This window comes from Anguilla anguilla, chromosome 4 (genome assembly GCF_013347855.1).
Source record: "Anguilla anguilla isolate fAngAng1 chromosome 4, fAngAng1.pri, whole genome shotgun sequence".
Classification (NCBI taxonomy): Eukaryota; Metazoa; Chordata; class Actinopteri; order Anguilliformes; family Anguillidae; genus Anguilla; species Anguilla anguilla.
The window spans coordinates 50,738,046-50,763,253 of NC_049204.1; the positions used below are offsets into that span (position 1 = coordinate 50,738,046).

Sequence of the window (25,208 nt, forward strand, 5' to 3'; positions counted from 1 at the left end):
TTACCTTGGTTGATGGCCAAATGTTGCAGATGTACACCTGTGAATGTATACATTAGAAACGCAGTGAAAAACATTCCTCTTCCTTTATGTAAATGGTAATGTTTCATATGTATAGAAATTACTACTGGTCTATTTCGGCATTCATGATGTCTATTTATTAAAAAGCTAAGCTTAATTAGAAACTCTGACACTTCAAAAAAAAAAAATAAATAAATAAATAAATAAAAGGTTTGAATGTGCCACAGTAATTCCCCTCCTTGGTGTCTGTGAAGACCGCAAAACTAAGAGCCAGGAAATGTTCAGACAAAACATTTTGTGACTGAAAGTAAAGGTTAGCTGAAGGAGCCAATGGTGGAAAGACTGGACGTAGTTCAGAAAAGTGGTGACTCAAGGGGGAGTAAAAAGTCTGTTTGACAAAGCTAGCAGACAGAACCAAACTAAACACTAAAGGTTGTTGCGGTCTGGGGGGAACGCACTGAACTTTAGTTTGCGTGTCCACTCCCAGGAAACTGTCTGTGGTGGCGGCGCACTTAGAGAGTAAATTAATTGCTTGCATATCTCAACACCAATCGCACTGCATAAAGAAAATGTTACTCAAATGTTCTTAATCTATTGCGTTTGCATAACGTTATATAGTATTACATAATGTAGACTGAAGTTAATGTGGACAGCTGCATTGTGGAAATGGGTTGACGGTATTATCCAAGCCTTCTGCTTGAGGAAGGCCCCGCCCCTGGCCTTTCTTCCTGTGCAGAGCCCAGTGCTCCTTCCCTAGGGGCCAGCAGTGTAGGCCTGAGATGCTCATTACCTGTAATGGTGACTGGCTGATAAGATCAGGAGAGGAGGGGAGTTATTGGAGTCCCTCCTCACGGGCTGTCATTTTCTTCCATTCATTGCTATTTTGAGACCTTTTAAAATGATCTTTATTAACCTGTTAGCACCGGGAGTGCCAGTATAATCACCATTGCGTTAAGGCTGCTCAGTGGTTTACTGTCAGCAATGGCAAATGGGTTTGCTTGTACGTGTGCATAATTCTTTACTGAAAAGTGAATAGTGTATACCGATGGCATGTACACCAAGAAATGAAATTCTATTGAAATTCTATATGGTTTTATTCTCAAGATTAATTAGGGATATTGCAGGACATTTTCACATTAGCCACTCTTTGTATTTTTGTTTTATAGCCTATATCGTGTTGAGAGGTGGACAGTGCACACAGCAGGCAGACTTTGGGTGTGCCAGTGAAAAAGAGTTGGAGGATGTAATGTAGGAACTGTGTGTTATTTTAGAGTGTCCCCAGTTCTCAGAGCTGATTATTTTATTGATGTAGATTAATATGTGGCCATTGGGATTAGGGCTAGGAGGTGCTTGGGTGGGTGAATCTCTGGAGTATAGCAGAACAGCAATCCTCAATGCCAGCACCATAATAAACAGAAGAAAATATTGGTTGCTAATGGTGATGTCTTCAGAGGAACCACGCCAAGGGGGCTGCTGTTTAGCCATCTGTGAGGGGGAAACGCAGATGTAGTCTGCGGACGCTGGTGTGTGTGGAACTGGTCCAGGGAACTCTTCCGTATTTCATGACCCTTCAGAGAACGAGATTTTCTGTTTGAAAACACTGCTGGCTGTGATGCTGTGTCTTGCAGCCTACAGTGGGAAGATGAGACACTGACAGGCGTCCCTCCCTGGAGATCCCCTGTAGCTGGGCGGCGGCGGACGCTAGCCGCTACTTGGACATTTTCAACACCTGCTGGTATTCATTTTCCAAAATAAACCCGGATGTTTACCGTCCCTAAGAGACAGAAAAATGTGGAAAATGTAACCAGTCTGAGATTCAAACTCATAGCTCGTATCGGCCTGTGATAAATAGTTCCACAATCTGCGAATGTTCCTGCAGGAACATCTATGCTGAGGGTGAGAGGGAGATAAAGCCAGCATGCCTGCCTTTAGATTTGATTGAGCGGCTGCATTTATAAATGGAGAGTAATGGGCAGGGTCCAGGAGTTCAGTTGTTCTGGAGTTCAGTGTTCACTTCATTACCATGTACATGTTTTGTCTACAGCAATAAAGAATGGGAAAAGAACAGCTTGGGTGCTCCTTTGGCATTTAAATATCCTGTGACATAGTTGTAGCTGAAGCCTGGTAGCACTTTTAAATGGTGTTGCAGAACGGTCTGTAAATTATATCAAATGGTCCATGCAGTGATAGTTTTGTTTTATCAGCTTCTTAATAGGTTTCGTTTAAAGAGTGATTACAACATACCCATTATCAGGAAATGGGCAAGCAAGGTCTGTGCAGCAGCTTAATGGTTCACATAAATCATCAGCTTGTAATGACAAACCAGGAAGTGCAAAAAACATGCCCTAAACCCACAGTTACTGTGGTCATGGTCCTATTGCCTTAAGGAGGCGTTCACACTGGAAGTACATGTTTTCTCATTACGTTTTTTATGGTCCAAAAGTGACATTTTAATTGTAGGCTCATCCTTGTGTGAAATAGATATTTCAAACATGCATGTGTGCTTATCAATATATATCATATATAATATATGAAATATGGGAATGAATTGATTGGTGCAGACCAGAGGTGTCCACCCAGCACTAAGACACCTAACTGTACTTATCTAGGTTGAAGACCATGATTAGTTAATTAGTTGAATCTGATGTTGTAGTGCTACAACAAAACCCAGCACCCACATTGACCCTTTTCTGATAAGATTGGACACCCCTGGTCTAGGCTTAGTCTCAGGAATCTTGATTCCTTCAAAAGAAGAAGAGGTTATTGTGTTCTTTTGCTTCCCCTTTGTCCTATGCAGTTTTAATGTGTGACAGTAATATGTGTGCTGTCCTGTTTACTGTCACCAGTGGCTGTAAAAGAACAAAGATAAAGCCCATAATTACCCTGAGATCTCTTCCTCTCTGAGGCACATGTTAGTAAAGACTTATAATCATTTCTCTGAGTCTCCCTCAGGGACCTCCAACATATATTTACGGTACATCGTTCAGCTTTGATACTGCTGTGAACCATGCGAATATTGAAACCTCTGCAGTCTTGCTTTTCTTCTTTTATTGTGAGGGTACTTGAGGGAAGACCCCTACACTGCCCACACACCCCCACTGCCCACTTTCCAAACACTTTCAAGCACCCATCGCCCACCCCTGACCCTGCTCTTCTGTGTCTAGCATACTGCTTCAGTTCCTGAGCCCTCAGCGTGTATGTGGAGGTTTCCTAGTTTCACTCATGGTTTTCTAGTTCTGTAAAGGGTTATTTGTTTGAAAAAGATTCAACTCCTCATTGCCCTTTGTTTTCATAGTTTAAACAATAATGGGCACTTTTCATTGGCTTGGATGTTGGTCGATATCCTTATTAGTGGAAACAATGAATGAACAGTGATACAGTGAAAGATCTGTAGTTACTTTGAGGGAGTCAGCCATGTCCGATAGGTATGTACGCTTTGTTTAGCTTTGTAACAGTTCAGTACCATAACTATGCTTTGTCGTGCGTTATAATTTTTCCCGCTTTTAAAAAAAAATGTCAATAACTACAGTGTGTCAAATTGTACAGTATGCCCCAATATTACAGTATTTATTAATTTTAATAATTATGTATTGTGCTTTGAATTTCTATGCAATTAGTCTTTCTTTTAAGTTGTTATTACTTTTTTTTAGATAAACATGGTTTGGCTGTTGTTCCACATTAGCATTTTTATCACCCATTGCTTGCATGAAAAGGTACACTCATGAGCTTTTTTTGTTTTTGGATCAGGTTGTGTTAGTCCAGATCCAGAGAGCAGTGCAGTAAGTACTGCTCTACGCCTCCCTGGCGGTCACAGACCCTTCTCTGTGTCCTGGCTTTCACGTTCAGCGAAGGAGCTCCCTCAATTTATGACTCATTTCCTACACAAAATATAGAGTTACGGGGTGAGCGCTCCTATCTGGAAACCTCTGGGGCCGCGCGCTTTACAATGCTGTGGCTTGGAGCCCATCCGGCGGCTAAGCCAAAGGTGGCTGACAAGAGGGCCGCGGATTAATGCGGCCCTTGTGACGCGAAGCCACATCTGGCGCGTGACGCGACCGACCGACCAGACCAGACACCGGAGCTCAGCCGGCCCGGCGGTTGGCTCAGCAAATAACCGTAAGTGTGAGGTCATGAGCGTTGGGCGAGCGGTTGCGACTGTTTATTTTTTTTTGTGTGTGGAAATCTGGGGCGTTAGGGGTGGGAGGTGGTGGGGAGGGGGGCAGAAGGGAAGTGCTGAGGTTTCTCTCCATCCGAGGCGGTACCTGCTCCTACCTTTTATCGAACTCGGTTTAATTTATGGTTCGTGGAAAGCCTGGTGCAGTTCTCAACTTTTACGAGGTCTGCTAAAAATAAAACGCTGTATGCACAGGTGCCATTTTAAACAGGCTGTGTGGTGTTTTAAGGTGCTGTACATGTCTGTGGACCGTATAGGTCTCTGAAATGTGACCAGTGGAGTAATATTTATTTTATGTCTTTCAGCTGGATTCGTGTCACTGGGCTAGGCATTGTGCATAAATCGGAATACATTTATCCATAAATAAAATCTAAATCTTTGGGCCCAAATAATTACAATCCTAATGTTTCCGTGTGAAACCGGCATTGTGGCATTCCCCGATTGACTTTCTCTGTGTTTACAGTACTATCGATACCTATCTTAAAGTGTATCATCCTACAGTTATAAAAGTAATGCCTAAATGAATACTGTCTGAATTTTTCATGATAAACAGGATATCCCCTCATATTGGTAAGTGTAGTCTTTAGGGTAGTAAGTGTTTATTCCAGCCGCTGCCATAGCTGGGCTTTTCTGTGCCCAAGCAGGCTTTTGTTAGCCACCTTATTGTCTCCCAGCAGCACAGAAATGAACCAGTTAAAGTGTAAACACTAGCGTCCTTTCTCTCTCACGCGCCAATTATCGGCAGGAAATTTGAGTCTGGCACATTAGCTGGTGGTAGATCTTTTAAGAATGTATAAACAGGTGTGTTACATTTGCAGTGCTCATTTATTCATTTGTCAAATTATCCTTGTGCTCTATTGCTGATAGGGTCACGAGATCTCATTTCAAAGGTTGAGGGAGCACTGTTGCTTGGTGACTGGGAGGGAGGATGGCATCTGAGCGTTTGTTGTTCAGAAAGTGAGCCCTCGGTGCATTTGCCTGAGGAGACTGCTAATGTATGCAGCATTTGATGGCTGTTTTTGAATAATGGTGCTTAACTGACGAACCCAAAAATTCTCGCTTTGTTTCATTTTATGTGACGAAAGCCTTAAATAAAACTGAGCAATACATTAAATACTGTGTTGTGTTATGACAGCAGTTTGCAGATGGTAGGCTCTTTTCATAATTGCTTGTTCGGTAGTTTTATACCATTCTTATGTGTGTAGACTATAATGAGAGTAACCTTTTCCCTTCAGTTTTACAAACTGTTCGACACATCTGTTCTGTTTTCAGTGCTAGAAAAGCAAGATTTTTGTATGGCCCTTTCACATCGTCGATAGTATTTGTACAGTGCCATGTACACTGGAGAATACTAAATGATTATGCTATGAAAGGAAGAATGAGGAATAATAATTTATAATTATCTCATTATATTAAATAGCCATATGTCGCTCTCATTTCCTCAGTGTCCCAATACCTTTTTGTGCTGGAAATCAGGATTCCCAAAGGTTCTGCACCGCATTCATGAAAGGTTAAGTAGGAATCATTGTGTATTTATGGTGGATTAAGTCCATCTGGATCTCAGTGAAGAATGTGCTGTTGACTTTGAACACAGTGTATTAATTCATGACATAAATAATGCATATGGGTTGTGAATAAAAAGGAGATTACAGTGTATAAATTACACCACATATCCCTGACTTTCAGGCACTTCAAACAGTTCAGGAAATGTGCTTTTCTAGGTAAAAATAGTGGCAATTCAATAAATCTATCCGGTGTTACTATTATATAAATATCTATGTAATTTTATACTTTCAGAAATTATTAGTAATTCACAAATCCAATTGTGCATTTTGGCCAATGCCTCATACATAACTGCCAAAACAGTCCAGATGTTTTTTTAACAGACCTTATTAAACCATTAAAGTTACATGTGTCATTTACAGTATCTAGTCTCCATATAACAGATTATGAAATAAGGGCTCTCTGTTGTTTGGAGGGCATGATGCATACTGTACTGCTGTTTTCACAGTAAAAAGACTGAACCCCTGGTTTCTGTTCTCCTTTTAGCCCTTTAAATGGAAGTGGAAATGGAAATGTTGAACTGTTCTGGAAAAGACATTCGGTACTTAGAAAAGTACAAAAATATTCTTAACTCTGTATGCATTGCAAAACAACAGTGAATGTGTTTTCATAAATTCAATGAACTTCTTTTTGTAACATGATTTGCATGTGATCTGGATTATTTGTTTTGTCTTCCTACCTTTAGTCATAGTCATAGTTCATTGAATGAAGGTCATTCACCCCATTTCCTTTTAAAACGACATCTATGCCACTGCTTTTTTGGGACATGTTAATTATGTCACTGATTGTGTAAGCATACTTTTTTGGTCACCTAGCAATAGTGGGGAAAAAAGTAAGAAGAAACCTTGCATTTCTACTTTCACATGGAAATAATAACGTATTCTTATATCTGCAAATACTGCCCGTGCAGATTTTATTATCTGCTCTTTCTGCTTGCGACCGAGGAGCAGCCATGCCCATCGCTGTTCAGTGAGTGAACCGCTCCCTGGGCTGCTAGTGGCAGCAGTGAGGTTTTGCCACAACAAGGCGAGGAAAGGCCAGCGAAGCAGTCGCAGTCATTAAACACTGCCCTCTCAGTTAGCGTCTGTCTGAGAGGCCAGCCTGTTGACTTTGGACTAAAGCTGCGAGGCTCATTGGGTACAGAAGCTCCATTTTACGCGGAGTGCATTTCGACTTGCCGACGTGCCCCAGCGTGGTTTCAGCTGCTCCACCTGTGACATCTGTTTGAGGGGTGAACCCTCTCCCCCTCTGCCCCTATTCCCCTGTGCGATTAACAACCTGGCTCCCTAATTCTGGAGGCTTGGCTACAGAGCTACCGTAACATTTAGAGAAGTTTGGAAGCCAGAATAAAGTGAAATGAGCATGACGGCTAGGCATATATGCACATATAAAACACCATGTGACCTCCTTCATTACAGACCAACAAGAGCACCGGCCCCAGACATCAAAAAGCAGGAGGTATCCTCTGACCCGCCTCACCAGACAGTGTATATATTATTCTTCCTGAACCGCACTGCTAATGAAACCATTTGAGGACATTGTGTTGCTGACCGTCTTTCTAAATGGCTACAGAACCTAGACGGGATGTGCTTTTTGTAAGTACCGTACCGACAGAAAAAGCACGCATTTGCCAAATCGTGTATTTCATGTAACTTTTTTATGGAAGCTTTTAATGCTGAGATGCAGTAAAATAAAACAAAATATTTTGGCTGCACTATGTTCCTTAAAGTAAATTTTTACAAATTATCAATCGAAATATTTTTATTTGCTTCATTTTTCACCATTACGCTAGCCAAATCTGAAAAAAATGGAAGCCGTGTGTGTGTTTTTATATGTTGAAATGCTAGGTGTGATCATGGCAGTTTTTTATGCATCTTTGACTGTAAATAGGGGAAGAGATCATTGCGACGTTTGGGGGTAGGGAGTGTCAATGTCCAGGGGTGGCCAGACACTGGTTTCATTGGTGTTTCCACTGTTTAGATTCTGATGGGTTCAAGTCTGGGTTGGTAATGACTAGGGCAACCACATTTTGCCACACCTGTGCAATCAGTCTGCCTGGTTAAGGCTTTTAAGGATAGACTACCTCCATACCGATTAGTCACACAGACATACAGTATGAGCATTTCTGTGGCCACATCAGCTCATGTACTGTAATGAGAGTGTATTATCCACTTGTTGGAAACTACTGGTTTTTCTTCAACCTGCAGTCTGGTTTTGTAATCATGCTGCTAACAGCATTAAAGGCCATGCTTGCTCAAGTCATGGAACAGTGTGGAATATGTATTTGGATTTTGCCACACTCATTCTTAGACTCTCTTGTGCAGACCTCATTTATAAAAACATGCCAGTGACATGACAGAAGCCTGTTTTTTTTCCCATTAGGAATGCTGTAGTGGCACGTCCTGCCCTTGCACCAGACAGCGTGGCTTATCTCGCCATTTCGGCTCTGTAAATCAGCAGCTTCCCTCTGCTTGCGGGCCGAGACAAAGCAACAGGGGTGACGTGTGGAGAGACGGGCTGCAGCACATCCCAGAATCCAGGAGACGAACGCTCGAAAAAGGTGGGGCCAAAAAAAGAAGGAAGGCGAATGCAAAACAAGAATCTCTCTGTCCCCACGTCAACTCTGCACCTCGTCAGTCTGAATACGCTGCCCAGTGGGAGGTTATTGCCGGGTGCGGTGGCGAGTGCCACTCGTTGATCTTGCTTAAGAATACAGAGAGTTATTTTTGGGCTGCGTTTCTCAGCAGCTTGTGTGCATAATGTTGCAGATCAAATTGATTGAATTTTGAAAGACATTCCTCTATGACATGCCATATATATTGGTCTCTATGCACTTGCACATAAAAATTTTGGCTCGTATTTAGTTTTTCCAGTGGAGTGCAAATATACAGAATTATTAGCTTGGGGTGTTTGGAGATGCGTAATGAAAAGTGGTTGAAAAGTGGAATTGGTTCCATCTCTGCCTGTATGTGTCTGTTCAGTGAGTGGAGTCCTCCCTTCCCTTGAGCCAAGTAGATAAAGAGAATAGAACAGGTGAGTAAATGAGTACTACAGAGAGAGATTGAAAGAGAGATAGAGAGAGAGAAAACTTTTTCAATCAGTTTGTTTGAGCAACTTTGTTGAACTATTGGAGTTGCACTGTCAATACTTTTTCATCTTACACGGTATGTGCTGCAGGGCAAGTACCGCTTTAGCACAAGCTAGAGCTGGATGGCCTAATTCTACACAGTGGCTTTTTTCATTGCTTTACCCACTGCATTGGGTAAATAGTGACATTTTGTGTGCACTTCATCACTGGGTCTCCTGTAATCATCAGATATGGTGTACCTTTCTATTACTGTTGGAGGCAAAATGTCTCACAGCTCATGGAACTCATTAGTTTCTATTGACTGGAAAAAGAGAAAGCTTTGATGAGGAGGGCGTCCCTCAAAGCTATGACATCAGCATGTCAAAAAAAGGCAATATATCATGATTCTCAGCTCCTTATGAGAGACAGGGCAGAGTACATGTCGAGAACAGAATAAGAATGGCCCCAGGGCCAACCAGATACCCAGTGTCACATGACCAAGACATAAAATCTGCTTTTGAGATTTTCACTCAGTCTATTAAGAAAAATTGTGCTGTGTGTGATGATGAGCAAGGAAAGGAGACGTGTGATTGGCAATAGTTGGAAGGAGCTTGATGAAACAGACCTGCATGCTTACATGGGGCTGTTGCTTCTTGATGAATGTGTACAGATCAGTAATGCGGCATCTGCCAGTTTGTGGGATGCTGAGTCACGTTGGACTATTTTCCCCGCTACTACAGTATGTCACTGCTAATGTTTCATGTCACCTCAAGAGTTATTTTATTTGACAGTCATGAAACAAGACCTGCCCACTGTGTGAGAGACAAACCTGCTCCCATTCAAGTTTTTTGAGGCAAATTGGAGCACTTGCTACATACTTACAATCCAGTACCTGAAGTCATTGTGAATGAATGACTTATTCTTTTCAGAGGCTGCTGTCTAGGGTCTAAAATGATCTTTTTTTCTCCACCAGCCCCTGTGGCAGGTAGTTTTTTCTGTCTGCCACTTCTGGAAACATTAAAATTATAAACGCGGACTCATAACATCAGGGACTTCGCTTACGCTTGTCGGAGGCTAGCTCCCGGCTCTCGGCGCTAAACATGCCCATGCCCTCATCGTAACTCAACCAGTCATGTCGTTCCCCTTTTTCCAAAACTCTTTTCCACTGAAGTACCTCTTTTTTTTTTTTTTTACTGATCCCTACATCCCCAGGTACTCTTTTTTTCCTGGAGGCTGAGCTATTCCAGGAGAATGTTTCCACATATTGTATGCCTACATGTTGGCCTCCGACAGGACCAGGCAGCATTGAGCAAAGAGTATGTGGGCAGTAATGTTTGGGTGCCTTTTTTGATTGACACATTTGATAATTGGCCAATACCAGTACCAGAGGGAGTGAGGACCTTGCTGTCAATCCAAGTGGCGTGGCACATATGGCCAATGTCATTGACTTTAGGTCAAATAAATTTTTAAAAAATCACAAGCAATTTATTTTGAAACATGTTTGTCTATTACTAGTTTGTTGACATATGTTCACCTATTGTCTTCATCATACTGAATATTGATGAATTTTGACTTTTTTTGCTGAACACTAGTGATATATTGTAAAGTATATATGGTCTTGGGACCACTAAGTACAAAAGTAAGGGTTGAGGCAAAGGTTTTGAATTAATAATACATTGTGAGGTAGAACTCTATATTGGATCATTGTTTTATGAGTGCTTTGTAATGTTTAAAGGAATGGATAATGGTTAAATTATAGAAAAGCCTACTAATGATTAGCTGTGCTGTATAAAGTCTACTCCTTAGGCCAGCTGCCAGCTTAGGGTATATCTGACAGACTTTTTTGGAGATCTTTTATGCCACACACTAGCCTTTTTGTTAGAAGCAGTGACATTGGAGGTAAGTATTGGATTAGATTAGAGTGTAATGTTATTTTGTTACTGTGGGTGCAGTTCAATCTTTTATTCATGCATTTCCTGGAAATAAATAAGGCATACATTACAGTCATTAACCAGTTCATTTTGCTGCTTATTTTTCTGCAGCATTTTATTAGACATACTGTAGGTTCCCATGGTACTAGACGCATGCTTCCACGACATCACAGACTGCAGATGATTGCTGTCACCCACTGATGTCATATGTAAAATGAGGAGACTCTTTGGTCTCTTTATTATGCGGTTCTCCTGATATCTCACGCTGTAACTATGCGGTGATGGCATCTGATTAATGATCCATAAACTATATAAATGGCATATGGTATACTGGCATGTATTTTTTTTTTCTTTTTTTTTTTTTTTTTTTGAAACCACGTCTTTTAGACAATGATTGTATTTAAAAGCAGAAAACTCCGATATGCCTCTAAAACCCATCAGTGACTTTATAAAGACCTCTGTCGTTCATAGACTGTCGACTACTTCAAGCCAAAATGACAACATTATCGTAATGGTTATTTGTCTGCCCTGTAGAGGTACTTGATGGGTGGGCAGATATTCTGATAATAGGCTCCTTGCTTAGATGCCATCTGTAAAGGACAATGAGGTTGTGCAGGGGTTTCACATCTGAGACGGGCATACTTTTCCCAGCAACATCACAGCATACTTCTTTAGACAGATCATGTGCTATTATTTATGGAAAAAGTATGGTTATGCTTTAATATAGCCTAGATAATGCATGCAGCATGGCATGAGACAATGTGGTCTCCCCAGATCGCTGTCTATATATTTCCACATCAGACATATTTCATTTGTAATAAGTATCCACTTTTAGCATTTGGGTGCACTTCATGGTCATATATTTATATATGAATATGTTCTGGGGAAAAAAGAGAATTGGTCATGAAGAAGAGGCTCCTTCCTCCAGAACAATACATGCATAACTCATGCATTAAATGAGTTTGGTTTTAGAAACAAAATAATTTGCAGTTAAATGGCAGCAAACACACAGTAAATGTACTATACAAATGACGGACTAATGGACTCATGAATACTGGAATTGAATGGAGAGTTTGCCTTATTCCTGTAGAAGAGACAAATCATGTTTTACTACTGATGTCACCTTACATTAATTTAATAGCTTATGGCAATATTACTACAGCATTTGACACACTGTCATTGTATCTGTATCCTGGAGAACATTTAAAATCTCTCTTAAATGGAAATTTTAGATTATACGAAAAATATGTTTTGGAAATCACAGACAACGTCCATCAAGGTTTTGTAAGGAAGAAGGTGGGCTTATAAGGACTTAATGTACTGTATTGTTGCATTGCTCTTAGTGAAGGCTTACCTCACGTACAACCCCATCCATATACACTAGTACATAGTGTAAACGCAAATGTGAAATTAATAAATATTTTGTTGAGAATTGTAAATTGATTAAACTCTCTTAACCATTATGAGCTTTTGTTTAGGTACTTTGCTGGTCACCATTGTATTGCTAGAAGCTTTATGTGTTGGTGTAGACATAGAGTACTGACAATTAATTTAGATTCATAATCTGACAGGAGTTCTGTAGTGTTGTATTGACTCAACAAATAGATATTAACATCTGAAAAAACATGCACGGTTCTTTAAATGTACAAAATTAGTTAATTTTAGTTGTAGCCCCTTTGGCTGTGCTAGACATATTCGTTGGCAGGATTCCAAGCAGATGCAGCCAATTCTGTTCTGATTAAAGCTCTGTGAAATAAGAGGAGCTTATTCTCTACATCTGGAAGAGGAGCTGTCAGTCATGTTGGTCTAGTCGTTATGGAAAAGTCTATATGTGATCCTATGTTGTTTTGGACATGTTTGATTAAATTTAAGTCGAAAGCTGAATGGAATTATTCCACTACTAATAGTCCCTAAATCAGAAAAAAATGAACATGAAAGAAAAATGGAAAATATGACTTGATGAAATGTGATTCAAGTCTATATACAGCTCTCATACCAACTACAGTGCTGAGACTGTTAAAATGAGGTCATACATTCAAATTGAAGGTCAGAATTAGGAATAAGGGGGTCCATTGGGTGCTCACGTACACAGGAACGCCGACTTATTTTAAGTGTGTCTTGAAACTACAACATTGGATGTCAATGAAACACAGTGTGTGCAGCAAACGAGAAGTGGTTTAATTCATCTAGCCTTTGTTCTTCGGCTGATCAGCGGAGATCTATATCAAATGTGAAAATATCTATGCTGTCTGCAGTCTCATTGCAAATGAAGCTCATTGGCTACGGACAAAAACAGACTTGTGAATCAAATTGGTTATCAGAAACTATTCATTCATTAATGCTGGATTATGCCTGGTATCATTTAGTTGGATTCCCATATTGCACTCGAAAGAAGGAACAGTCATTCTTGGTCTTTAAATGATGGAGGAAATCACTGGGGATTGCAGATCCCACTAGTGCTCTGATTTATAGGGTTAAATGTACAGTGCCCTCAATGATGTTTTGGGACAAAGACATATGTTTTCTTGATTTGGCTCTGGACTCCAAGATTTATAATCAAGCAATGTGGTTTTAATCACATGTGGTTAAAGTGCAAATTCTCAGCTTTTATTAAACAGTATTTTTATACATTTTGGTTTCACCTCGTAGAAATTACAGCACTTTTCATGCATAGCTCCCCCCACCATCCATTTCCAGGGCGCCATAGTGTTTGGATCATTAATCTTTTAATTACAGCACTTTTTATACATTTTCCATGGAAACAAAAGTAATTGAACAATTGGCTACTCGACTGTTTCTCGGCCAGCTGTGAGTCTCTGAATCATTAGTTCATGCACAAGTAAGCTAACAAAACAAACATCAGGTTTATAATTCTATGTGTGGAATTTGCATTTGCAGTCTGTTGCTGTTGTTTCTCAAGAACGAAGACCAAATATGTGTCAATGGCAGGAAAGCAAGCCATCATGGTGCAGCTCTCCTAAAATGGGCGGACGATGCTTAAAAGGGCTGTGATTCATACACAGAATGCTCTGACAGTCTTCAGAAGGTTATGCTTTCATTGCTGCTGTGTTCTTTCTCCTGACACAAGGCAAAGTCTAGCGCCTTCCTCAAGGCTGTAGGCTCAGCAACCAGTGCAAGATGGAATGTTGAGATAGGAGATACGGCAGATACTGTCCCTAACTTGATTATACCCATTCCGAAAAATCTGGCCTCACTATGGCCCCCAATCTAATCACTTGGTGTCCTTTCTTCCAGTTTGGTGGTCTCATTTCTGAGTATTTCAGTACTGATGCAAGAATAAGCCCAAGGGAACGAACTTCCTTATAAGATGCACACAAGTAATGGCCTGCAAGATCAGGTCAGCAGCTTTTAATGTAGTAAATTGCAAACTGATGCGTACTGCATAGTGTAAGAGTTTACCTTTAGGAGAAATCTGCTGTTATCCATTCACCACCTATGTTTTCTGGGAACCGTGGTGATATCCCTGAGGGTTTCCTCCCCTCCCCTTCCTCAACATCACCATTTGAGAAGACTTCAATGCTTTGCTTAATTGCTCTTATAGCGTTATGAGTAGACAAGATGATAAAGGCCACTCTAGCACATATTGGCAAAAAGAAAGTTGGTCCACACATGAATACTGGTGAATACTGACTTCAGGTTGCAAAACCCAGATGGTGCTGTAATTTAGAGAGCTTTTTCAGGTCAAATCCAGTTGAGCCAAGAAGCAGGAGTTTACTGGAGAACCTGAGAAATATATTAATATACGTCAGGAACCATCTGCACTGTGGGAACAAGATCAGCAGCCATGGAAAAGAATGTATGGTACATTTTCATGTAGAGTAAAATGAAACTTGCTAATGCCTGCATGTAGGATGCATTCCATGAGTTGTACGACTTCAACTGACCAAGGCTTTTATTTGATGAAATCACATCAGATAATGCCGTGGTGTTTCGATGTGCTGTACAGAGAAGCTCAGTATTTACACAGTGGTACTCGCACACAGATCAGGAGATGGAGGACGTCACTTCATTTGGAACAACCGCTCTGACGCAGCTCCAGGAAGACCCCATTCGCACACTCCACAGGTGGTGTGGGAGAAGCAGCACAGCAGTGCCTCTGAGTGTGAGCGCAGCATTGCTTTACAGGGCAGACACTGACCACACTCAGAGTTATGTTGCCTGTCAGTACTGGAAGAAGAAATCACCACATAGCCTCGGGATAGGATTCTTTGCCAGATAAGGAGCCGTTTGTTGGGATTCAATTACCTGCTCCTGCTCCTGTGGGCCACAGCCAGCAGAGAAAGCTTCCTGACTTTGGCACAGATAGAAAAAACTATTATTTCATGGTTTTTATGGCTCTACTTCTGCAGAGATTCTGAGGTTTAGGGGGACTCAGGTGACTTGGTTTCTGTTGGGCTGTATTGGTAAACCCAGCTCCAACTGGAAAGTTCAACCAAAGGGTGGGAATCAGCTTCTTGTCTTCAGGTTAGCATTCCAAAATTCAGGCTTTATGGAATTAGGGTAGCCATAAATGAAGGGTCTGTCACCCTCTGTCTTGCCCATTGATCACTTGTGTGATACTGAAATATTGGGTTGCTAACTCTCTGCCCCATGAAAGATAGATGATTATTTTTTTACCCTCATCATGAATTGTAAAACCTGAGATTATATTGATGATAGTGTGGTTTTAATTAATTTTAGTCTCTGTATGAAGTCACCAGCTTTTTTATTTGCGACTTTCCCCATGTTCTCATTGAGCACAAATACGGTCAGCAAAGTGGTGTAAGCTCTAACAGGGTTGGTTGGACACATTTAAGGGTCAATGGTGTGCCATTTTTATCAGATTATGTGGGTGAGAAGGTCTGCTTTCTCAGTTGCTGTTATGCGCTTTCATGGATAAACTGATCTGACTATGACTGCCAAGGCACTAATATTAGGAGGACATTCATTTTGATCGTACAAACACGAGTGGATTTTTTGTGTGTAACAAGGGGGTTCAGTCCTCTGTTTTCCAGTCCAAATGTTTCGTACAGCTCTTTGGAATTCATGCAGTTATGAAATTCAGTGAATCACTGATAAATGTATGCTCTAGATTTCTTTCTGAATGATAATGGCAATAGGATTAAATAGTTGAGTTAAAATGCACACAGCACTGTGGTACCGGTGTGCAAGTTTTTAATTATAAGAGAATAAACCGTTTTGGCAGAATTGTTAGGAAACGAGGACACTGATAGTTATTAACGTATTTTTCTTCCCGATTTGCTCAAATGATTTCAATTATTTTAATGAAACCAATTCCCGTATAATAGAGCGTTTTACCTTAGGCGAAGGGATAAAGGTAGAATGTTCCGGGCCAGGTTCAGCACAGAAAGCAGCGCTTTGAAGTTGGCTCTGGTTATTTTTCTGGTTGACAGATCAGAGCAAATGAGTTAAAATCAAAAAGGGAAGTGCTTTGATGCTAAAGGTAAATTGTAATTTTAGGACCGAGCTGCAACCTTTTAAAAGGAAGCACAGCTATTACAGAGAACATTACAATATGTCATGACAGAAATCCCCTCCTATAAAAACAATGTCAAGTTGTCATTGGCTTTATTTGATTTCCTGTCCAGGCTGCATTTTCAATCAGTATGCATGTAATATACTTCCAACCACAATAAGATTGCCACAAAGAGAGAGTGGAACACAGCACAGCGTGATGGAGAAATAATATCCGGCTAAACCTGGGAAAATGCATTTAAAAGATTAGACCAAATTCACAGATATAGTTCTCAATTTGCATTTGAATGGCACAAGCAGGATGAATGGAACACATGAGGAAAAATGAAAATAAACAGCAACAAATTAAAATGGAGCAAAATCATAATATTAATGAATCAACAGATGAATTCAAATGTAAAATAACTTCTAATGCTTTTGTGAGCTAAGGGATCCTCCACAAATACAGGCTGATAGTAATGTTCCTGTCTATTGGTTTTGATAGGCTGCAGATAAGAGTTTACGTATTTAGATAAAATTACAGCGACTATAAAAATCTACTGTTGTTTTGTGCATATCAAAGTGCATCTTGTAATTGTTTTCACCTCAAATATTCTGATTACTCACTATGGATTTCACTGTATTTCATTTAATTTTTCACTTTGAGGAATTAACTGAGAAAGTGAAAAACAGTTGGGAATCCCTGTCAGTAGAGAATGAAAAATAGAAAAGTTGACTCTGTTCAAGCCCTTCTAGAATGGATGTTGACAGTGTCCCATAGTGAACATGTCACTGTATCTTTCAGTGTATTATATTTACATGTTCAGGGAAAACGGATTCAGGTCCTGAGCCTTGCGAAACACCGGAAAGCATTAGAACGTGGCTTCACTTTGTAAGTTCTTCTCTGAATTAAGTGGAAATGCAACTTCATACGTTATTGTTTTTGTGCCTTTAAACATCAAATGTAATGCATTTGAATGTACTGCAACATGTATCAAGTACATTTACAAGAGGGGGGAAACATTAGACATGTTTGGCTGTCTGTTCAATTGTAGCCTTGCTTTTGGGCAAGTCTGTTAAAGAAAGCGTTGCTCATCCACTGGGAATTCTGTGTCTGGAAAAGCAGCAGTTGCACTTGGGCCTCTAAAATACTGTTGAGCTTGTGAGTGGAATTCACTTATTCTCCTGGAAGTATTGCCAAGTATTGAGGGATGAGCTATGGTCCGTTTACTTAAGTGAGCCATGCTCCTTTCTCAAGGTGTGGTTTACACCTGTGCTCGTCTTTGACACCCATGTCATGGAGTTGTTGACAAGCTAATGTATCCATCAGTGTGTGTGTGTGTGTGTGTGTGTGTGAAGGTTTTCCCAATGGTTTGCGATGGCTTGGAGGGGTTTAAAGTAAAATGAAAAAACTTGAATAAATGGCAGAAAACCATGACACCACAACGAATGTTACCCCAGGTCTGTTTCTCATTCACCAGGCCCTTTGGTTATGACAACTCATACTGAGGGGCTCGTTGAAAACCCCATCTCTGTTGGTCGTGCTAGGATTAATGAGTGATTTGTAACAGAAAAATATTTTCTAGCACACTATACCCTACTCCCCCTACCATTTCAGATTTAACCAGTGGGAATCATATGCACAAAAGAAACATATTTCCTTTGGATAAATTCGGCACACTAACACATTACTCATTCATTTGTTAACTCATACCACCTGCAGCTTTATGACTTGCAGCCTTAGGAGACTCTCATTCAGCAGTTATCACATTTAATTATTTTTCCAATTGGCTGTGTTTTTCCAACTCAGGGAGAATGAATTGGGATTGTGCTGGCCTCTTAAAGCTGCCTTGAGCAATGTGTGTGTGTGTGTGTGTGTACATACTGTGTGTGTATATATAGAGTAACATCCTTTATACTTGTAGACATATTTTAGACTGGAGGCTAAACAGCATGCTGGCTTTTCACTCCACTGCCATTGTAAGGCACAGCTATTAATAAGCAGTGGCTGAGGGACTGTCAGCCCAGGCCCAGCGTCATTCCACAGCACTGCAAAGTGGCTGATGACAGCGCCATTGTTTTCACGGGGGTTGCGCCGATGCTGCTGGCGATAGCCCCGCGTTCTCTTAATAACAAACGCCACACGGGTCTGGGGAGCGGGAGCAGGCCCGAAGAGCCTCGGGGGGGGGGGACGGGGGCATGTCAGTATCTCGGTGGTCATGTATCTCCTCCATGCCTTGACTAAGCGGAGCTCTCGGCTGCGAGACCGCTTCGCCGGCCTGCCCAGTGCTGCTGATTGCATCAGCGCAAGAGGCCGAACATCTGCTAAATCCCATTTGCAAATATGACAGGCTTATCAGCGCAACTGTAAATACTTCAGGCTAAGTGTCTTCTCCTAATAGAAGGACACTGATGTATGCGGCTGTATATCCTTTAATGACACTGATGAACCATGTTTAATAGCTTATCTTATCAGAACCTCCACTGAGCGAGGCCTGCTTCAGAAATTCATTCTTGAAGTTCAGTGTAAACATTCTGCTGAAATGTAAAACCTGGATGGTTGCTTTGGGCTCCAGATGAAACACTTCAATCGTCTATTAGTTTTATTTGCCGAATCTCACCTCTGAATACGTCACCTCTGTTTAATCAAGTAATCTCCTCATGAGACTACTTCAGTATATAACGCATACACAGCCTATTGAAATAAATACCAGAGTTGACCTATTACTTGTATTTAAAAAAAGAAAACAGATTCTTGGTAGCATGCATATATTTCTACATCTACAAATTTGGACATTATTTTGTAGTATTAAAGAACACAAAATTAGATTCCAGTCAGATGCAATATGTTTTTGCATAAAATTTGAATGTTTTATGTTTTAAAGCATGATAGTATATCAATTGTTAACCATTTTTACCCTTCTTATAAAATAAGTATAGTTTTCAATGTCTACATTTAAAAAATAACATTCTGAAGGAATAAATCAGAAATAGTTTTTATTTGGAGATGTAGCCTATGCACTACATGTATTCACATGTAAGCTGGCTTACTGTATCATTCCTTTAAATATTTAGTTTGTTAAATCTGAAAATAAGTAAAATGGCCTTCTTCATCTGATGAAGGGTGCTCAAATGGCCAGTACATTGTTTTTTTCCAGAATGCGTGCTATGCTTTGGCTGTAGTGTTATCTTTGAAGACACTGTAGTGTGCCAGATTCATTCCCTCTAATAGCAGTGTGTGCATCACGTTGGGCCTCTATATCAAATGCAAAATATGAATGATATGAAATGAAACACTGACTTCATGTAACTTGCTGTATCTCTGTCTTTCAGTGTGAGAAGAGACCGGAATATAAAGGGTTACACAGTGGTGTCAGGGGCATCTGCCAGATTCAGTACGTGTTCTAAAAATAAATCACCTGAGTGAACCTTATGAACCCTCTAAACCGTATTGGTGACTGCAGCTGCATTTGCTTTTTATTTATTCTTGCCCGTAGCAGTAACAGTTTAAATTTCACAAGGGCTTTCCTTATAAAATCACAGTTCTTCCCAGTACCCTGAAAGTGAGCTTTCGGCTGTCCAGAGACCTTTGACATACACACAGGTCTGAAGATTAATGTGAGAAAGCCCCACAGCCTGTATTCTGCCCTCACAGTACCCTAACGTGCTCTTAGGTCCGTGGGCCTGAATGACTTTCCCTGAAAGACCGTAGCTTTCTGATCTGAAGTCCCCCAAGGCTACATGGTTGAATGTGGGCTTACATAGACACGAATGGCAATTTGGAAACAGACCTGTTATGGTTCTCTTTATGAGAGTCGCACATGTACAGCGGTTAATTAAAGGTGTAGGTCGACAGGAATGTGTAGTTTGTACCAGACATATTCTGCAGTGAAACTGGATTCTCCTGAGTCTAATGGACTGCTTGTTATATTTATTGCAAATCACCTTTAATCAGCCATGTTGAAATGTGTTATTGCTGTCCAATGTAAATTTCTGCAAATCCACATGGCAAGACTGCATATGAGTGATTCTCCAAACACATGAATAAGTGCATGGTTAATATTCTAGTCACATAATAAGTGTGCATGATATTGCTGTTAGTTTATACAATTTACAATTTATGGTTACACGGTGATTTACAAAAGGGTAATTTAAGATAGTTAACAAACCACAACTGGAGCTAGAGATACTTTGTTCAGTTCACACCTGGCTTTTAGCTTTGTCCCTGAAGTTATTTAGATATAGAATTAGGACTCTGTCAACCTAAGATCTGATTTCCTTCTTCCAGGCAAAGACTGGTCAGAACAAACTTGCAGATAATGGTCGGTATGTGTTGGCTTCTCACAGACTTAGCTGAAGTTTGATGAGGTCTATGAAAATTCTTGAGGTGAAAATACTTTTATTCGCAGATTATGTCCTATTGTGTTTACAACCATACTGTCATATCGCAAGGGAAATAATAATCCAATCAAGTCTTGTTGTGATTTAAGCTGGGAAGGAGAACAAAATAAAAAAATATAAAGTCCAAGGAAATGTTATGAAACTATATCCTCTAGAGCTGCTGATGTGAGAAGCACATCTGATCTTGTCACGCAAAGCACAAAAAGATCCAGAATGACAAAGCTTGAAAAGCACTCCTCCAGCCTCGCATATTCAGTCATTCGTTAAAGCTCAACACGTTTGCAGATGTACTTAAGCGCTGCCTTGACCTTTATGGCCCGCCGGGGTCTGGAACATTCAAACGCAGAGAGAAAGAGAGGGAAAGGGAGAAAGGGAGAGAGAGAAAGAGGGAGAGAGAGAGAGAGAGCCCAGTTCTTGGTTCATTGAAAAGCCTCTTTGTGCTTCATTTGTTCTGGCGTCCGACGTGTCGAGATTCCCCTGCGATATTTGCGACGGCCTTCGCTCAAACACTCCGCTGAAAGGGTTTTTCTAAGAGCGGAGTCAAACACAATGTGAAAAAGGTGTTTTCCTTTTCTGCTCCCTGTCTGTCGTTCCCCCCATTCAGGGACCGCCTAAGCTGCTGCTAGCACTGACCCCGGCCGAAATGGGCCTGGAGTCATGTTTCTGTAAGCTTCCCCGCTGCTAATACTTGTTAATGCCCACTTTTGGGTCAGCAGTGCATCTACCCTGCCTAAACACTGGCAAGTCTCTTATTTTGCTTTCCCAGTGATAAACAATAGCATCCGCACCGAGGGGGGTCCGCCCTCCACCGCGTGTGTAATTACGCTCAGTAAAAATATAGCTTGGCTCCCTTTGAATGGCGAGGAATGAAGACTCATACATTTTAATATATTACACAACGTTAGGCAAGAGGGACCAAACACAAAGCGTCAGCGAAGGCCATTTAGTCTGAAGAATCAACTTCAGAGATCGCTGTGGAAAAGGACTTCCTTCCTATTTGAATATGGGCCGATGGGCTCTGTATTAGAATTAGTTTGCTCAGTTTGGTTTTGAGGTTTCATAAGCTAACTTCCTCCTTTTATTGACCATACTATTGAATCACGCCTCCTGTGGAGACAGATTTTGGGTTTCCAGGATGCTCAAGTATTTCCCCCATCACCACCATAATCATTGCCTGCGAGCTTTCATAGGCAGTTTTTTGCACATTGGAAAACCTTGATACACTACATTTGCCCATGAGCCCTTTAAGTGGTTAACATTGCTATGAGTAGATAGGTGTTTGGAATTCGCTCTTGTTAGAATATTTGAATGCAGATTTAAGAACAAAAACGTGTATTTTAATGATTGACTGGATTATTTGTCCTGACTTAATTTTGAGCTGAAAGGTTTTTTTTTCTTAAGAGCTGCTGTGAATATAAATGGTTGAAGGATGCTGTCTTTCTTTCTCTTCAAAGCAGGTCAAAGGCCATTGGCATTTCCCACAGCTCTGGTCAAGTGTGATGTCAGAGAGGTCACAGAGCAAAAGAATAACATAACCCCATGGTGGACGTCCATGAAGATAGATCTGACAAGGTGAACTGAAAATGACTGCATTGCAATGGTATTAGGTGCCATGAAATATTGCTTGCTCTTGAAACTGGCCTGAGAATATCTTTTACAAGGTAGTGCACATTCTCACTCACACACAAACTTCTTTCAATGGAAAGTTTTACCTAACTAGGAAGTGTAATTGGTCTTGTCAGCGAAATGCAATGCAAGTCTACATCACTTGAAGTCTTTAATGAACTGACATTAGCTTGTGTAGATTGCACAGTACTTTGGCCTTACAGCGGCACAGTTCCTTGGAAAAGGCTGGCTAACGGCACTAATGCCATACCATTATATTAATGACAATCAAACGCAAGATTTTATTGGTAAGTAAATTCACAGGGAAACCATTGCAGGGGTATAATGTGGCTGAGGATGGATTTTAAGCAAAGATGTGGAAGAATGTCTGGGTTTGGCCTGTCGGCGGAGACTAACCTTTGGGGTGTGGCCTCTTCACAGAGGTGAAATTGGTGTTGGGTGGTCGCATATTCATTTGAAAATGGGTTTTAACGCCATTTCTTTCTTTTTTTGCCACCATGTCTAAAAGGTGTACCCAGTGAGTGAGGCGTTGATGCTTGATTTTGCCAGCCACCGCAAAGAATGCCTGGTTAATGCAGTGTGTGGATTCAGGGTCGTTCGGCTGGAACGGCTTCGCCCCGGGCGTGTCTTGAGACTTTTCTGACTCGCACAGCCGTACGGATTACACAAAAACGTCTGGCTGAACGTATGACATTAGGGTTGATATAAAAACCGCAAACTTGCAAATTGCGCCTCCCTCCACTGAGTCTGTTGTAATAACACAGAATCCTATTTCTATTTGTCTTTTCACCAAATCAAAGGGGACTCAACGCATTATGTGAAGTTGGGGGTTAGGATTTGGGTCAAAACATTGTTTGAAGGAAATAAATGTGCTGCTGAGATTATACCCTTTTCTGTTGTATTAAAGAGAAAGTATGTGCATTAGACAGTGAAAAGTCAATGAAAATTCTACCTCATAAGCACATTTGAGTAAGTTCTTCATACCCCATTTCCCAAACATTTTTAGTTTTGTTGATTCAAGGAGGAATTATTGTTGAAGTCATTTACACCATGCTCATTACACAGTGGTGCTACTGTATAAGTTCCACAGAAACAATTTTGTTAATTGGCAACACAATCTCTAAGAAATAAGTAATTGAAGTAAGAATGGTAATAACAAATTGTGACAGAAAAACACATTCTTGTAAATGGTGCGTTCTCAAAAGCCCCACCAATACCCTGCTAGAAATGATTCCATTCCAGTATGTGGCACTTATTGTGCATTGCTTGTAACTAGTTGTAATGAATATTTGTGTGACCAGACCTTTGGAAATATTTAATAAGAAGTGAATTTAGGAAATAAGCTGAGCCAGAGATTGAATAACAAAGTAAGAGACAACTGCGGTATATTGCAGTTAGTCATTTTTCAAAATTGTTGCTCATTACCACCCCCCCCCCCACCCCATTAAGACATATTCATATATGCATTTAACTATCTCATGCTAATGCTATTATGACTACCAGTGTCTTTCAGATTAACATTCAAAAGACATTCAACTTATTTTGTTTTCTGAACTGGGATGTCAGTGCCATTTTGATGTGTGCACAACTATTTGTGGCTCTAGTATCACCCCGCTGGTTTCAGAACCCTCTACTATTTCATCACTGGTGTTATGGCAGTTGTAACCCAACTCTCATTTAGTCAAGAATTTGTGTTGTGTGTGTGTGTGGCCGTGAACCCATCAACATGTTTTATCTCGTATCGAGTTTTGGGTTTCCGTGTTGTGTCTGCGAAATTAGGTACATTAATCTTTGTGTAATAAAGAGATGTAGAGGCTACATATCGTGCTCTGCATTTTTAAAGATCCAGGCTTCCCTTCTGGAGAGGTTAAATTCATAGCTTACAGCTAATTCAGTTTTTCATATCTTGGAACACTTTCAATGCATATTAATTGTTGCAGTGTCTAAAGCTGTCTGCATGTCTCTGAATAAAGCAGAAAATGTTGGAATATTGTAGTTGACTGATGAATGTTACTTTCTCTGATATGTGAGAAATGAATATCACTTAAATTCCTTGTTGCCATCGCAATTGAAAATATGCCAAACAATGTACTGTACAAATCTTCAATGGGCAGTATGTGCACTTGAGCATGCAACACCAAGAAAATATATGCTATTTATGTATATTATGTTTGTCTGTACTAGACAAAATGCCATTTTTCACCAAAGAAGAAAAGGATTTCCATAATTTTCTGAACTGTAGTGTTTTGTTAAGTGATGGATATTTTAATGGGAACCATTACGTGTTTTGGTAAAGCATGCTTTGTTTCTTCTTTTAAGTCATGATGTAACTTGTTTGAACGTGAAGAAAATTGTTCTACTTTTTTACACAAACTTTTCACACATTTCAGCCAGCAAAAAATTCTGAGAATGTGCATCATTAAATTATGTATATATGTGAAATGTATCAGAAGCATATGTCTGTTGTGCTTCCCGAAGACTAGTCCTATTATGAAAGTATTCATTCAATACGTTACGGATGTGGAAGGAATAGCCAAGCCATCTGTTTCAGCATGCTAACAGGAAATGAAGTACAAGAAAATATTGTGTGCTTTATTTTAGGATATGAAAGGCCTAAAAAAAAAATACCTTGAATTGTATTTTTCCAGTTTAAACTCTGATCTCGGTTGCATAAGACAGACGAGCTTGATAAACGCTCAAGAGTCTGAGCTGAACTGAACTTTCAGGCTCCAGAGGCAGGGGGCCCCTCAGAATGTCCTTGGGGGTTTAGCATTGGGTGGCGAGTGGCGGGCGCAGACAGAAGAAACGAGGGGCGTAAGACGGGGTGAAGGTCCATACCGGGAGGGTCCCGGGACCGGCGGGTGGAGAGCGTGCCCGTGGTCTCCCTCAGAGGGGCGGCATGTGCAGGGGGAGGCCTTATCAGATGGAGTTTCAGTCAATTGAGGGCAGTCAA

The 25,208-nt window shown here is 40.6% G+C and overlaps 1 protein-coding gene across 7 annotated transcripts in view; it reads left to right on the forward strand.

Moving 5' to 3' along the window:
• sulf1 (sulfatase 1) overlaps positions 1-25,208 on the forward strand; it is a 105,200-nt gene that overhangs the window by 17,699 nt on the left and 62,293 nt on the right. For 3 of the 7 annotated variants that reach the window (XM_035416109.1, XM_035416112.1, XM_035416118.1), the window contains exons 2-3: positions 8,138-8,315; positions 22,084-22,201. The exons of 1 other annotated variant lie outside the window; for it this stretch is intronic. In XM_035416109.1, the coding sequence (XP_035272000.1) occupies positions 8,138-8,315; positions 22,084-22,201 (296 nt within the window). Of the gene's footprint in view, positions 1-7,192; positions 7,351-8,137; positions 8,316-22,083; positions 22,202-25,208 lie in introns of those variants that run through there. 3 more of the 7 variants (XM_035416111.1, XM_035416110.1, XM_035416116.1) reach the window with 3 other exon arrangements.